Consider the following 15,768-nt stretch of genomic DNA (forward strand, 5'->3'; position numbering starts at 1 on the left):
AAATATCTTGCGAGTTATACGACATCGTCGACATGTGCTTTTAGCATATACTAGTACTAGATAAAACATTTTGCCAAGAACCGACCCTACACAGAAGTTGATATTATATCCTCCTGTAAATTTTTTTCGTCTACCAACCCTGCGGTGTTTGGGAATATGATGCACATAATATATGCTATAGGTTTCATTATTTTGATTTTGAAGACACAAATGTTTGGTAAGACCGTAAGAGATCAAATATGATTCAAACCGTTACTACTATATTGGTACTGGTGATTTAATAAAGAACCCAAACACCACAAGTAATTGCTGTTTAAGGAATTACCTAACTCCAAAAAATCACGTGCTTTCCTCTAACTTTCCCGTTGTAAATTAAAAAAAGATTAGGATGATTAGAAAGGTGAAAAAGTAGATTAGATATTTTTCTCATTCTCTGTCACCACCTATAGACTACAGTAACCTCGACGTAAGCATCGCCGTCTAAATAATGAAGACTCACTCTACACACCGTTAGATCTGAGCATCTCTCGATCTACCATAGATGGCGAGACAGAGGAGCACATCCCAAACCAAACGCACAGTGTTAGAGGAGATTCTGACAATAAATACTTTTTCTAATTTTTCTCTCTCTGTCTTGTTTACTTTACAAAGATTTGCAGATAACATTTTGACAAAACCTCTTCGTGTCATGTTCTTCCTTTGATCAACATTCTCACCAGACATAATCTGAGAGAAAGAGAGGAGGATTCATGAGCAGTTCCGAGAGACATCCGTGCGATTTCTGCGGCGAGCGAACGGCGGTTCTGTTCTGTAGAGCCGACACGGCGAAGCTCTGTTTACCCTGTGACCAGCAAGTGCACACCGCGAATCTCCTCTCCAAAAAGCACGTGCGATCTCAGATCTGCGATAATTGCGGCAACGAGCCTGTCTCCGTCCGGTGCTTCACCGACAACCTCGTCTTGTGTCAGGACTGCGATTGGGATGTCCACGGGAGCTGTTCCGTCTCCGACGCTCATGTCCGCTCCGCCGTCGAAGGGTTCTCCGGCTGTCCATCGGCGTTGGAGCTCGCCGCTTTGTTGGGAATCGATCTGGGAGGGAGGAAAGAAGAGAACGAAGGGTCGTCGACGACGATGATGATGATGACGACGATGGAGAGTTTCGGGATGAAGCTGGATTCGTGGGTTACTGGATCTAACGTTTTGCAAGAGCTGGTTGTGCCGGTGCCCAAGGAGACGACGTCGTTTAGGAAGCGTGGGTCTAGCTGTGGGAGGTATAAGCAGGTGTTGTGCAAACAGCTTGAGGAGTTGCTCAATAATGGTGACGGAGAAGCAAGGGAAGGGCTTATGGTTCCGGAGATGACAGAGAGAATGGGACGGGCGAGAGATGCACAGGAAATCAATAGCGGTGGAGAAGTTATCCAGCAGCCTCCCACGACGTCGTTTACTTCGTTGCTGTGGAATGCTGATAATCCTAGTGCTAGTAGTGGTGGTGGCCGGACTACTCAGGTTTGTGCAATCTATCTATCTCTCTTTTTTTTTTGGGTCACTCTTGTGGAGTTTTATTGTCTTAACTTGTGAACATGCAGATATGGGATTTTAACTTGGGACAGTCAAGAGACACTAAAGATGCATATGTAACAAAAGATGATAAATCATTCACAATCAACAGCTTTGTTGACCTCATGAATGATACTTGCTCCACTAAACCCAAAGGTGTTAAACAGATTTGCCAGGTAACTCTTAGCTTCAGCCTGTGTGTTAAGAAACTGTTTTCTTCTAGTGAATAGAGACAGACTCAGAACTTGATGGTTTGCTTTTCTTTGTTTTACCTCATAATGCCAACATTTTTGGCTTGTTAGATATCTTTGTTACATACAATACAAGTGTTGTGGATTGTAATGCTCATTAGGATTCTTTCGCAGGATGATTGCTATCGACCAACTTCAAGCCAGGTGCCAGCAACATCTGAGAGCAGCAATCTTCCACTTACATTTAGCTCCGAGAAAGGCTCAAACTCCGCCGCTAGCTGTAAGACCACGAGAGTAGTGGCAACCAAGGCTGATCTGGAGCAACTGGCTCAGTACAGAGACAATGCAATGCAGCGTTACAAGGAAAAAAGGAAAACTCGGAGGTAAATACCGCTTTAGACATTTTTTTTCCTTATTAGACCACATCTCCCACTCGAGAATTAATACCGTATCTTGGTTGTGAGCAGATATGATAAGACGATAAGGTATGAATCGAGGAAGGCAACAGCTGATACAAGGTTGCGTGTCAAAGGACGATTTGTGAAAGCTACTGAAGCTCCTTAAGGTCTCTTGACATAGGTCTCCTATTAGCTAACTTTTTGTCTACTCCCCCTGCCACGGAAATGTATATATAAATCTGTCTTGTTTCATTTGTGGCAGCCTTGTCTTTTTGTGTGTCGTATCTGGCCTCTTTATGTATACCCTGGAAACTTCTTTAGTTTAAAAAGGATTGTGTGTTTAAACTTGTAGTCACAGTGGCGGATGTAGATGGACAAAGGGTGGGGCAGTTGCCCACCATGGTTTTTAAAATTTCAGTGTATTTTTTCAAATTTTTGACAAATGCCTCTGTTGACATTGTTGATAAATTATATATATGCCCCGGATCGAAGTAACTTCTAGATCTGCCGGATGCAAATGATCTGTTGCCTGTTTTCTGGTCAATCCAAGGGATTTGAACTCTCATGAGCTATATATATCATATGCATTTGGCTGATTCAGTTTTGGTTGTAAAGACGCGGTCTTTGTGGCTTTTCTCGTGTCGTCAACAACAATGGCATTCTTAACCACATGATGTCTCTTCTCTGTACATATCAGCTAGACGAGCGAGATATGGAGAAGAACAATGTCAAGCCGGATGATCTGATCACACGTTAAACATTAAAATGCGGCTATTAGCAGAGTACGGTACTTCAGCATCACACGCTAGGAGACGGCAAAGGCTTACCTCAAACAGGGATTAGTAGTAGAGAGGCAGTAAAGATGTTGAGTAAAGCCGAAAGATTTTTTTTTTTTTTTTATCAACAAGATTAATGATGAAGATGTTTAACACGACTAAAGAGAAGCTTTAATCGATCTTAAGACGCCCATCTTATCGGATTTTTATTGAACTTTCAAGAATTGAACAATATTGCAACATATCCCCTGCATATTAATTTTGGAGCATTTTTAAAAAGACGACTTTTAGGAGCTTTTCTCAGACCTCTTATTTAATTTTCCTTATGATAACAACTACTAGATCTCGATTCACGCAACCGCGCGGATTTTTGTTTTCATTTATTTTTATATAAATATTTTGTTTTCAATTCTAAATTGGTATATATTATAATATATATGTGTGTCTATCAATTTTTAAAACAAAATAAGTTTACTGTATATTTTTTTATTGAATAGATTGTTTCAAACTTTCACATGTATTTGTATCTTCTTTTATATATATTTTCGGATTATTATTTCATTATTAAAATCATAACTATATATATATATAAAGATTAGTAAAATATTGTTTTATTGTCATACTCAAAGATATTGTAACATTTCACAAATTTAGAAAGTTTTTAAAAAATTAAACTTTTCGCTTCATAGATTTATATTATCGAGTAAATAATTAAACATTTAATTTTTTTTATTTAATTTTTAAAATAAACTATATAGTTTAAAATTTATTTTCATTGGTTTAAGGTAGTAAAGATTAATCATTGTTAGATAATATGATTTTTGTTATTTTAAAAAAAATCTTTATAATTTTAAAAGTTAACATTAACAAATATTTAAATATTTAGTATATAGAGGTATATTATTACAATATTAAATTATATCTATTTAATTTATACTATTTATAAATCCAATGGATCATCTATTGTTTAAATCTAATTATTGATAGTCCAATAAAAAATTTTGTAGGTCAAAAATTTAAATGATAAGATTAGATATCAAATGTAACATGACTTTATAGGAATATGTCCATTAAATCCATTTTTTCAAAAATCACACATGAATCAAGGTCGTGACTTCTGTTTTAATATATACGATATCATCGCATGAACCACTCAGAATAATATAACATGCATTTTCATTAAATGTAATACAATAACTTCTAAAACATAATAATTGTTTCCATCGACAGAATTCATTTTAGATTGAAACCGATTTATTAATAATAGAACCACTGTATGTTATAATATTTAAGGAAAAAAATCGATATGTGTATATATGTACGTTTATTATATATTAGAAAAAACCATATGTCTATTTGTCTAAATGCATGTTTGTTGTATATCAATGTTATTGTGGATAATCAATGTAACTTTTATTATTTTGTATTCGAAAACTGATTCCTCATGTATATTATTTCTTATATATTGGCTCAAACATTAAAATATGTTTAGCTACTAACTATAATATAGATTACCGTTTTTTAAGAAAATATATAATAACCTATAAATAATGAAAACTTACTTCATGGTCAAACAATACATCACACATAAACTTTATGGTGTATTTCATACTTATTGTTAACTAGACTAAAATTTAATATATGAAAAGATTAGTGTATATATGTTTTCTCAATTTGCATATTTAAAATAAATATGCTAGCAAATATGTGAGTGCTATAAAATGTATACAATGGAAAGGTGTAAATGAAAATTATCAAATGTGGCGGCTTACGGCACAAACCAAATAATTTGCATTGATCATATATTCAGTTTTACACTAACTCATCATATCTTTTGTCATAATTCACAATTCTTTCTTGAACACTATATAATAATTTGACGTCGTAGTATAAAAAAAGCTCTCTATTATAGCAAAAACATTTTCTATGTTTAGAATTGTTTTATTGTTCAAAGTTACTTTTTAATTCAATTTTTGATTTAAGACAGGCAAGGAAATGCATTTCCTAGATGCACCCAAATAGTTATTTAAAAAAGTTAATTTTTAAATTTTTATATTGTGACAATAAAATCTGTGATTTGTTATACAATTATGTAATATAAATATTTTATGCAATGTTATGCATTAGAGTAATATATATATCACAATTACTCGAGAATCAAATGAATATAACTGTTTTGAGAAACAATACCATTTCAAATATATTACGTATTAATTGTGAAAAAAAAAAAGAATATTAAGAAATTACCAAAAAGTTATAGTTATTGACTTATATACCTAACAATCTCATATATATACATTAAAAATGGATTCAACTATTAATGAATTGATTTACGATGTTAATGAATTGACTTAAAATCATATATTTATGCTTTAAATTATGATATTAATTTACACACCTAATAAGTGTGAATATAGAAAATAACTCTAAGCAAATGGGTTGTGTATCCTATTCATAATCTTCTTTATATATAAAAAAGAGTTGTTTCTCTCCTGGTGCTGCCACTTCGGCGTCCAGCTAGGAAAATCGTTTAACCAGGAGATGCAACCTGTCCAGGGAAGTGAAACTCTGAGTTTCATTTATTCAGCTTTGTAATTCGTCTGGGCTTTTGTGCACATTTGGTGTCATTGAAGTTTGATGAAGCCCATCTGATAAAGAATTAGCTAGTCAATATGCTCGAAACCCGTCGTATCACGTATGAGTTGAACACGTTTCTTTCTCTGCCGCCGGGATATAGGGTCACACCTAGGGTTTCAAATCAGTTGCTTCATCTTCTTCCTACCGATCTCAGAAATCCACAAGTTACAGATTCCTCCTATTAAAGTCTTCTTAAAATCATCATCCACGATCTACTTTCAATGTGAACTTTGCTCTTAGAAGGCGGTGGGACTTCAAGTATATAAAGGTTAGCATCTCTACTCTCTAAATCATCCTATCAATCTATTGAAACAACGAATCTGAACAGAGACTTCAGATTTCCTAAAAAATCAATCTCTCTGTTACATAAAAAAGTTTTGACATTTTTGGTTGTGTCTGTGTGCAGAAGTTGAGTTGTTGAAAGAGAGGATGGCGAAGCTACTGCTTGGTGAAGACATGTCAGGTTCTGGTGAAGGAGTTTGTCCTGCCATCTCTAACGCTATTACCAATCTCTACAGTAATTATCTTTAGCTATGAATGTTTATATGATATTAAGGAGATAAATGGTGGCTTCCTCTGCCATGTGTGCCATCTGATGGATTCTCTGAGCAGTCCAAGAAACAGCTTGACTGCACTTATGATTTCACTAACCAAATTTTGAAAGCGTGTAAGTCAGTCAACAACATTGCGTTAGCTGAAATGGAAGTTCCAAAAGCATACATTGAAGCTCGTCCAAAGGTATAATAGAAACTTTAAATCTCATAGCCAGTTTTCTGAAGTTGCGTCTGAATTCTGTCTACAGAACGGGAGACCATGTCTTGGAGATTTTCTTTATAGAAACATTACATCTGATAACTTCTCAGCAGGTTACTTGCTTGGACTCAGTAGATCTTTCTTCGGAGCATGTTGTTGTGGAGATGGAGAATAGAGTAGAAGCATCAACGTACATCTGGAGGAGAAGAGCTCATTCAAGGCATTTGATTTCACTGTATAGATCCACTGGTGCAAGACCCTCTTGGGGAGGGGGGTGATAGTGAAAAAGATGATGAATCAAGCGGTAACACTTTTGATTGGTCGGAGAAGGGAAGCGGTTCGCAGCTGAAGAGAGCTCAAGAGAGAGAGAGAGAGAGCATAATCCCTAAACGGTAACACTCTTGAAATTCCAATCTACTTTTTTGAATTTTGGTTTTCTTGAACATTGGAGCTACTAAAGGAAAGTATTTATCGATGTGGGTAGTGGAAAAGAAGTATTGGAACATGATGGTTTGTTAACAATATTTTTTTTTTCCTAAAATGTGAATATCAAATTAATGAAAGGCTTAGGTTTACAAGGCCTATATTTGTGTTACCTTGGCAAAAAAGAATAAAAAACAAGGAGAACACAATGGGGGATTAAGATGTTTGGTCACCTAATCCATAATGACATAGGAGATTTGAAAGTCTTCTTATGCCTTCGAGCTGTGATTGTGTTGCGTACTTCTCTGTCTATGGTCTTGAAAGTTACTTCAGTGGTGGTGTATCCGTTGAGGTGCAAGGCAGAGTATCGCTGTCTCCAAACGTTGTAGATCGTAGCCTGCGTGACCAGAATCCTGAGCGTTGATGGTGCAGTTGGAGAAGATTGCCGAGTCCAAGATAGCAGCTCTCCCCATGTGAAGAAGAGTTGATGGTGAGGTTGTAGGCGCGCAAAGATCCGATTCAACAGAGAGACAGAGGAATCTGAAGTTTGAGATGTACAAGACTGAAACGGTGAACGGTGAGATGAGCTTTGAACCTGAAAATATGGGGATGATGAAGGAGTGGCTGAAAGAGAATGTAAAGGAGGAGAAATATGTGGTGATGAAGGCAGAGTTTGAGGTGATGGAGGTGATAATGAGGAGCAAGACGATAAAATGGTGGATAAGTTTTGCTAGGGGTAAGGAGAAGGAACATGGAAAGGGACGTGACAGAGAATATCTATCAAACCATGCATTTTTTCTTTTTTCTTTTTTCTTTACATTATCTGCTTTTTTTTCTTCCATTCTGTTGTTGGAATTTGTTTTAATCATTCATTCATGTATTGTCGTGTGTTTTTAGTATTTTTTGTGGTGTTGTAGGTTTTGAGATCTAATGAGCCTAATTAATTATGCTAAGTAATTCCTCGCCGAAGATTGTTTTATTTTCTCCTAGAACAAATGAATTCCATAAATCTTTGTTCCAAAAAAAAATAAAAGTTTCAGAAGACTATCAAAAATACAATTGAAATTGCATAAAACCCAAATGATAATTTAAAAGATGTGCACCTTAATATCCATTCCAGCTCTAAAATAATAATTTAGGCAACCACTTTCACTATTTATATCATATGTGAAGTTAGGATACATATGACAACCTAACATTTTAACAACCAACTAGATTTTGATCCGGCACTCCCACAGATGTATTTTTTTTAAAAAAAATATGATGCTATTTGTTTTTAATGACACTATTTAGGGTTGAGCAAAATACTCGAATTCGAAGAACCGAACCGATCCCAATCCGAATAATTAGTACCAAATTCGAACCGAAATTGATTAAATATCCGAATTATTCAAAGTTATGGTATTTGAAGAACTGAAACCTAATCCGATCCGAACCGAAGTATTTTGGGTATCCAAAATAGATTTATATACTTATATATATTAATTATTTTTAGATTTAATATATATATATATATATATATATATAAACATTCAGAATATATATGATACTTTTAAGTTCGCTTAAATGCTTGAAATATATACAAATAATCAAACGTAAATATCTAAAATAGTTAAAATATACTCAAAACTCCAAAAATACTTAAATAACTATTAATTCTCTGTCCAAATATTTAAACCAAATCAATTTATGTGTTAAGTTAGGTACTCTAACATATGTTATTCAAAATTATAGTTTTTTTTTTAAATTAAAGCATATAAAAAATTTTAAATTTTTTAAAATAATTTAAATTGGTTATCTAAATCCGAACCCAATCCTCAAAGATCTGAACCGAACACGAAATCCCAAATAGACCCGAAAACGAACCGAACGCCCACCCCTAATCAATATTGTATATCCTATATGTGTCATCATAGGTTACAAATTTTTTTTGTTATCATAGTCCTTAACTCCATCTGCAAAGCGGTACTCCTATAAAAGGTAAATCTTCTTTTCTCTCAATCATAAAATTTCCAGATATCCCAATGATACGGGCGTAAAAACTCATAATGATCACTGTTTTTCTCAAGATTTAGTTTATGGGCTTTTACGATTTTGTTTAAATTTGTTCTTGTTTTGATTATCAAGATCTTAATTCAAAAGCCTCCGTTTGTAGGAAACTTCTTTTCTAAAAGTTCCATTTTATGGGCGATTAATTTGATTCCAGTTATGTTTGTTGATTTTGTTTCAGTTTAATCATGTATTGATTATCAACATTTTATTCATATATCTTACGGTTACGGGAGATGATCAAGAATTTGATTTTGTTTGTTGATTTTGTTTCCACCTGTTCATGTATTTCAGGCTTACTCATCTCAAGCTTTTAACAGATATCCAAAAAAATCAGAGCAAATCATGCTCGCATCGCAGACATAAATATTAAAAAAAAAAGGTAACAAGGATAATCATATTGCTGCAGGCTCAATCTTTGATATTCCTTTGATTTGAGTGTTTCTCTGCTCTTGACAGACTTTAGGTTACGAATTTGTTTATTAATGCGATATGTAACTGATGATCAAAGAGATGTATAAAGAAGATTTTGGTGATGCATCAGACCTTACAAATTCCAGGATATCTTAAACACCTAAGAACTGCTCATCCAGACGGATTGATAGCCCAAGCAATCCAATGTCACTGACGTTGGCGACGAATTATTACAGTTGTTGGCACTGTAACTTTAGTGGAGGTAGGAACATGGACTCTGTCACTATCAACAGTTTTTTTTCTTGATGTCTGTATTAATAGTTCTTATATTTGTGGTTTAGGATCAGTCGAAACAGAACACATTTCAGTTCTCAATTCTTATTCTATAGTAGAGGAAGAAGTCTCATGTAGATATTTATTTGCCTATGTCACCTACGGTCCTCTTCCTCTTAAGGCAGTCTCAAGAACGGAGATTTCGATTGCATCGTCCTTTTGTACGTTAAGCATAGCATTCTTGATCTTTTGAAGAGAGAAATAGAGGTGTTTCAGATGCAGTTGCACGGCTACTGAGATAGAGAGGGCACAAAAGAACTAGAAGTTAGCTTTGATGTGTTGGCTTCTCCGAAACTGGAAACATCAAAAAAACTTGAACATTGTCTAAAATCTAAATATAAAAAGAGTGAACAGCCGAGTCATCATATTTACTAATATATGAGCATGTATGTATAAAAAATTATGAGTATACACAAGGATTTGGTTAATGTATTTTTGTATATAATATTATTTCCAGAATATAATTCTTCTTTAATCTTCTTCTCTACATTTTCCTCTACTCAAGTCATTAGAAAACTCAAAACTATTAGTTATAGTACCACTTTTTAAGAAATAATACAAATCGATATCGTTTCAATTAATAACACTTGGATCATCAATTGATATGTTAACTGCACGGAGTAAGTTTACAGCAACTTATAAACCACCGAATTAGTATATTGAATCAAAAATGCGCCCACCACAACTTAAACAAAAATCATTTTTCGAGACTGCTTCCAGTTGATGTGGACACAACAAAACAGATATTTGTGTCCTAAAAAAGACTATCATGTTATAAAATAACTTATGATTTTATAGTATTAAGAAATTTAAATAAGGGCAAAAATTTATACCCGTAGGAGAAGATAACACTGATAACAAGAGAAGATGTGTTATTAGAAGTAGAAGGAATTGTGTGTTACAAACGATCGGAACGATCGTTTATATAGAAATGAAAAAGTGAAGTTACTGTGCACGCATAGTGACAGTGGGCTCCACAACGTTTATAATGTCAAAAGTTTTGGCCGTAAATATTGACGTTTGATTCTTTTTACGTTTATAACACTCCCCCTTGGAGACCAGTGTCACTATCGCTTCTTGCTTAACGTCTATGTTGCCTCGTTAAAAACCTTTCTAGGAAAACCCAATGGAAAAAACCATAGTAAGGTAAAAAGAGTACAACTACGTAAGCTCCCCCTCGAATGAGCAGTCACAGATCCTTCTGATGACGCATTCCAATGTTATGAACATGTATTCTGAATACTGAAGTCGGAAGTGATTTTGTGAAGAGGTCAGCTGCATTGTCGCATGATTGGACATATCTTACTTCAATCTCTTTCTTCTTCACGAGCTCTTGAGTGTATGAGAAGAACTTCAGATGAATATGCTTTGTTCTATCGCTTTTGATATATCCGTCCTTTGTTTGAGCAACACATGCTGCATTATCTTCATATAAAATAGTTGGTTCTATATTTTTGTCAATTCCACTGCTTGAACAGATGTGTCGGCTTATTGATCTTAGCCATACACATTCTCTACTTGTTTCATGGAGTGCAATGATCTCAGCATGATTTGAAGAAGTAGCCACGAGCGTTTGTTTCTGAGAACACCAAGATATAGCAGTGCCTCCGATCGTGAAAATGTATCCTGTTTGTGATCGAGCTTTGTGCGGATCTGAAAGATATCATGCATCTGCAAAACCAACCATTTGACCTTTTGAACTTTTAGGATAAAACAAGCCTAAATCAATGGTCCCTTGGAGATAACGAAAAACATGCTTAATCCCATTCCAATGTCTTCAAGTTGGGGATGAGCTGAATCTTGCCAAAAGATTCACAGCAAATGATATATCAGGCCGTGTACAATTTGCAAGGTACATCAGTGCTCCAATTGCACTTAGATATGGTACTTCCGGACCAAGTATCTCTTCTTTCTCCTCAGGTGGTCGAAATGGATCACTTTCAATATTAAGTGACCTAACGACCATCGGGGTGCTAAGTGGAGTTGATTTATCCATGTTAAATCGTTTCAACACTCTTTTAGTGTATGTGGATTGATGCACAAATATACTATTTTGTGAATGTTCTATTTGTAGGCCAAGACAATACTGTGTCTGTCCAAGATCTTTCATCTCAAATTCTCCTTTGAGATAGTCTGATGCCTTTTGTATTTTCTTTTGAGTTCCGATAATGTTAAGATCATCAACATATACCGCGATTATTACAAATCCGGATATTGTTTTCTTGATGAAAACACATGGGCATATAGGATCATTTACGTATCCTTCTTTTATTAAATGATCACTAAGACGATTATACCACATACGTCCAGATTGCTTTAACCCATATAATGATCTTTGCAATTTTATTGCACATAATTCTTTAGGTTTGGAACTTAATGCTTCTGGCATTTTAAATCCATCAGGAACTTTCATGTAGATATCAGTATCTAATGATCCATATAGATAAGCTGTAACAACATCCATGAGACGCATCTCTAGATTTTTATCAGCTGCTAGACTCATCAGGAATCTAAACGTGGTTGCATCCATAACTGGAGAATACGTTTCTTCATAATCGATTCCAGGTCTTCGAGAAAAACCTTGAGCCACTAGACGAGCTTTGTATCTCGTAACCTCATTTTTCTCATTTCGCTTTCGAACGAAAACCCATTTGTACCCAAATGGTCTCACATCTTCAGGTGTGAGTACAATAGATCCAAACATTTTTCGTTTGTTAAGCGAATCAAGTTCGATTTGTATTGCTTCTTTCCATTTATTCCAATCATGTCTCTTTTGACATTCATATATGGATTTCGGTTCTGGATCATCAGTATCTTCATTTACCTCATTTGACATAAGATATGAGAAAACATCACCAATGTCATCATTTTCATTCCTTTTCCATATCCTTTTATTATGGATGTAATTAATAGAAATCTCATGATTATCTTTCGATTCATGATGCTCTGATTCATCAGAGTCCTTATCATTTATTTCTTCCAAAATATTTTCTGCTATTTTGGGTGCATCATATATTTCAGCTTTCCTCTATGTCCTAGGATTCTTATCCTTAGAACCAACAGGTCTACCACGCTTCAGGCGTGTTTTTGGCTCTCGTGTGTCATCCTCCTTTTCTTGTTCATTTGGCATTTTGATACGAGCAGGAGCATTTGCAGTTGGTATATGAGATTTAGTTACCGTCTTGGTATATGCAAATGCATCAAGTAGCTGGTTAGCTATACTCTGTAAATGCATAATTCGTCGAACTTCTAGTTCTGACTCTTTAGTAGAAGGATCAAGATATAACAATGATGGTACACTCCATTTTATATCACTTCCAACATTTTTGTTTTCTCCCCTAGAACTGGGAATACATTTTCGTTAAAATGACAATCAGCAAAATGTGTTGTAAAGACGTCACCAGTCTGTGGTTCTAGGTATCTTATAATTGATGGAGAGTCACAACCAACATATATTCCCAACCTTCTTTGTGGTCCCATCTTTGTTTGTTGTGGTGGTGCTACAGGCACATATACTGCACAACCAAAGATTCTTAAATGAGAAATATTTGGTTCTCGACCAAACGCTAATTGTAGTGGGGAATACTTGTGGTATGCACTCGGTCTGATTCGAATGAGTGTTTCTGCGTGCAAAATAGCATGTCCCCATACAGAGGTTGGAAGTTTTGATCTCATGATCAATGGTCTTGCAATCAGTTGCAGACGCTTAATTAAAGATTCAGCCAAACCATTTTGCGTATGAACATGAGCCACAGAATGTTCAACTTCAATTCCCGTTACCATACAATAATCATTGAATGCTTAGGATGTGAATTCACCAGCGTTGTCTAATCTAACTTTTTTAATATTATAATCAGGGAACTGTGTCCGTAGTTTGATTATCTGAGTTAGAAATCTCGTAAATGCCATGTTTCGAGATGATAATAGACAAACGTGTGACCATCTACTGGATGCGTCAATTAATACCATAAAATAGTGGAATGGTCCACATGGTGGATGTATCGGTCCACATATATCACCTTGAATTCTTTCAAGGAATTTTGGTGATTTTTTATCGATTTTGGTTGGCGATGGTCTTACGATCAATTTTCCTAGAGAACATGCAACACATGTCATTTTATTCCCTTGAGAAATCTCCTGGATTTTCAGTGAATGACCATGTGAGCTCTCTATGATTCTACGCATCATTGAGGTGCCCGGGTGACCGAGGCGATCATGCCATAAATTAAAATCTTCTGGATTTTGTTTTACCATAAAATTTGATTCGATTGCATTGATATAAGTATGGTGTAATCCCGAAGGAAGTTCTGGAAACTTTTCCAATATGTGTCTTTTGCCAAATTTATCAGAAGTTATATCACTACAAGAAAACACAGTTTTAGCAAGGAAATTTAACGAGGAAAACTATTCCTCGTGAAATTACGATGACTTAACGATGAAATTGCGAGGAAATAAAGTTTCCTCATAATGGCCTTGTAAAATACCGAGTAAAGCTTTTCCTCGTAGAATCGTCGTAAGTTGACGTGGTTTTTCCGAGAAAAATGTGTTTCGTCGCAAATTCGTCGTAATTTTAGCATGATTTTTACGAGGAAATAACTTACGAGGAAAGAACGAGAAATCCACCAACTTAACACGTTTTTTTTGCCACCAACCTAATTTTTCGTCGTAAATTCCTAGCAAAATTCAACTACCAGATTCGAAAATTTTCTATATATATGGAGGTTTGAACATAATTTTAAGCACACCAACAAGAAAAAAAACGTGAAAAAAATGTCGGGCTTGGGAAATATTTTCGAGTTGCGGAGGTGGATGTATATGCATAGAGATGCTAACGGGAGAGTGACGAAAGAATATCTTGCTGGGTTGGAGCGTTTTATGCATCAAGCAGATTCTACACCGCTCGCCCAAGAAAGCGGTAAAATATTCTGTCCTTGTAGGAAATGTAACAATTCAAAGTTGGCAAATCGTGAAAATGTTTGGAAGCATTTAGTAAATAGAGGTTTCACGCCAAATTATTATATCTGGTTTCAACATGGAGAAGGTTATAGTTATGATCAGAATGAAGCTAGTAGTAGTAATAGCAACTTTCAAGAAGAACCGGTTGATCATCAATTGCATAATGCACATAGTTACCATCAGGAGGATCAGCCGATGGTAGATTATGATAGGGTTCATGATATGGTAACTGATGCATTCGTAGCTCATGATGATGAAGATGAAGAACCTAACATAGATTCAAAAAAGTTTTATGAAATGTTAGATGCGGCAAATCAACCACTTTACAGTGGTTGTAGAGAAGGTCTCTCTAAATTGTCATTGGCTGCTAGAATGATGAATATTAAAACTGATCACAATCTACCTGAAAGTTGCATGAACGAATGGGCAGATTTATTTAAAGAGTATTTGCCGGAAGACAATGAGTCTGCTGATTCTTATTATGAGATTCAGAAACTGGTTTATAGTCTTGGGTTGCCTTCGGAGATGATAGATGTTTGCATCGACAACTGCATGATCTACTGGGGAGATGATGAGAAGTTGGAAGAATGTCGATTCTGCAAGAAACCACGATTCAAGCCGCAAGGAAGGGGACGTAATAGGGTACCGTACCAAAGGATGTGGTACCTACCAATTACAGATAGATTGAAAAGATTGTACCAATCGGAGCAGACTGCTGGAAAGATGAGGTGGCATGCCGAGCATACTCAGACGGATGGTGAGATGACTCATCCATCAGATGCAAGAGCCTGGAAACATTTTAACAAAGTACATCCGAATTTCGCTAGCAATAGCCGGAATGTGTACCTCGGATTATGCACAGATGGATTTAGTCCATTTGGAATGTCAGGGAGACAATATTCATTGTGGCCTGTCTTTCTTACGCCATACAACCTGCCACCGGAGATGTGCATGCAACAGGAGTTTTTATTCTTGACCATATTAATACCCGGTCCGAAGCATCCAAAAAGGTCACTTGATGTTTTCCTACAACCACTGATAAAAGAGTTGAAGGATTTGTGGTCAACAGGGGTGAGGACGTATGACTGCTCAACGAAGAAGAATTTTACGATGCGAGCTATGCTTTTGTGGACCATAAGTGACTTTCCTGCCTATGGGATGTTGTCTGGATGGACTACACATGGGAGATTAGCTTGTCCATATTGTAATGGAACGACAGATGCATTTCAACTGAAGAATGGTAGAAAGACAAGTTGGTTCGATTGTCACCGTCGATTTCTTC

General features: G+C 35.6%; 1 protein-coding gene and 2 long non-coding RNA genes across 3 annotated transcripts; all 3 read left to right on the forward strand.

Annotated features, from left to right (window-relative positions):
- Nucleotides 1-612: 612 nt before the first annotated feature.
- Nucleotides 613-2,588, forward strand: LOC106389641 (zinc finger protein CONSTANS-LIKE 15). The gene is made up of 4 exons (XM_013829956.3): nucleotides 613-1,505; nucleotides 1,586-1,732; nucleotides 1,922-2,130; nucleotides 2,215-2,588. The coding sequence occupies exons 1-4, from the start codon at nucleotides 750-752 to the stop codon at nucleotides 2,309-2,311; spliced, it is 1,209 nt and encodes a 402-aa protein (XP_013685410.1). The 5' UTR covers nucleotides 613-749; the 3' UTR covers nucleotides 2,312-2,588.
- Nucleotides 2,589-5,430: 2,842 nt separating this feature from the next.
- Nucleotides 5,431-7,703, forward strand: LOC106389642. The gene is made up of 3 exons (XR_001278089.3): nucleotides 5,431-5,826; nucleotides 5,965-6,296; nucleotides 6,425-7,703. It is a non-coding gene; the product is annotated as an uncharacterized LOC106389642 (long non-coding RNA).
- A 614-nt stretch (nucleotides 7,704-8,317) lies between these two features.
- On the forward strand, nucleotides 8,318-10,019 carry LOC106386027. The gene is made up of 3 exons (XR_007326041.1): nucleotides 8,318-9,165; nucleotides 9,243-9,459; nucleotides 9,539-10,019. It is a non-coding gene; the product is annotated as an uncharacterized LOC106386027 (long non-coding RNA).
- The last annotated feature ends 5,749 nt before the right edge of the window (nucleotides 10,020-15,768 follow it).

This window comes from Brassica napus, chromosome C7, assembly GCF_020379485.1.
Source record: "Brassica napus cultivar Da-Ae chromosome C7, Da-Ae, whole genome shotgun sequence".
NCBI lineage: Eukaryota > Viridiplantae > Streptophyta > Magnoliopsida > Brassicales > Brassicaceae > Brassica > Brassica napus.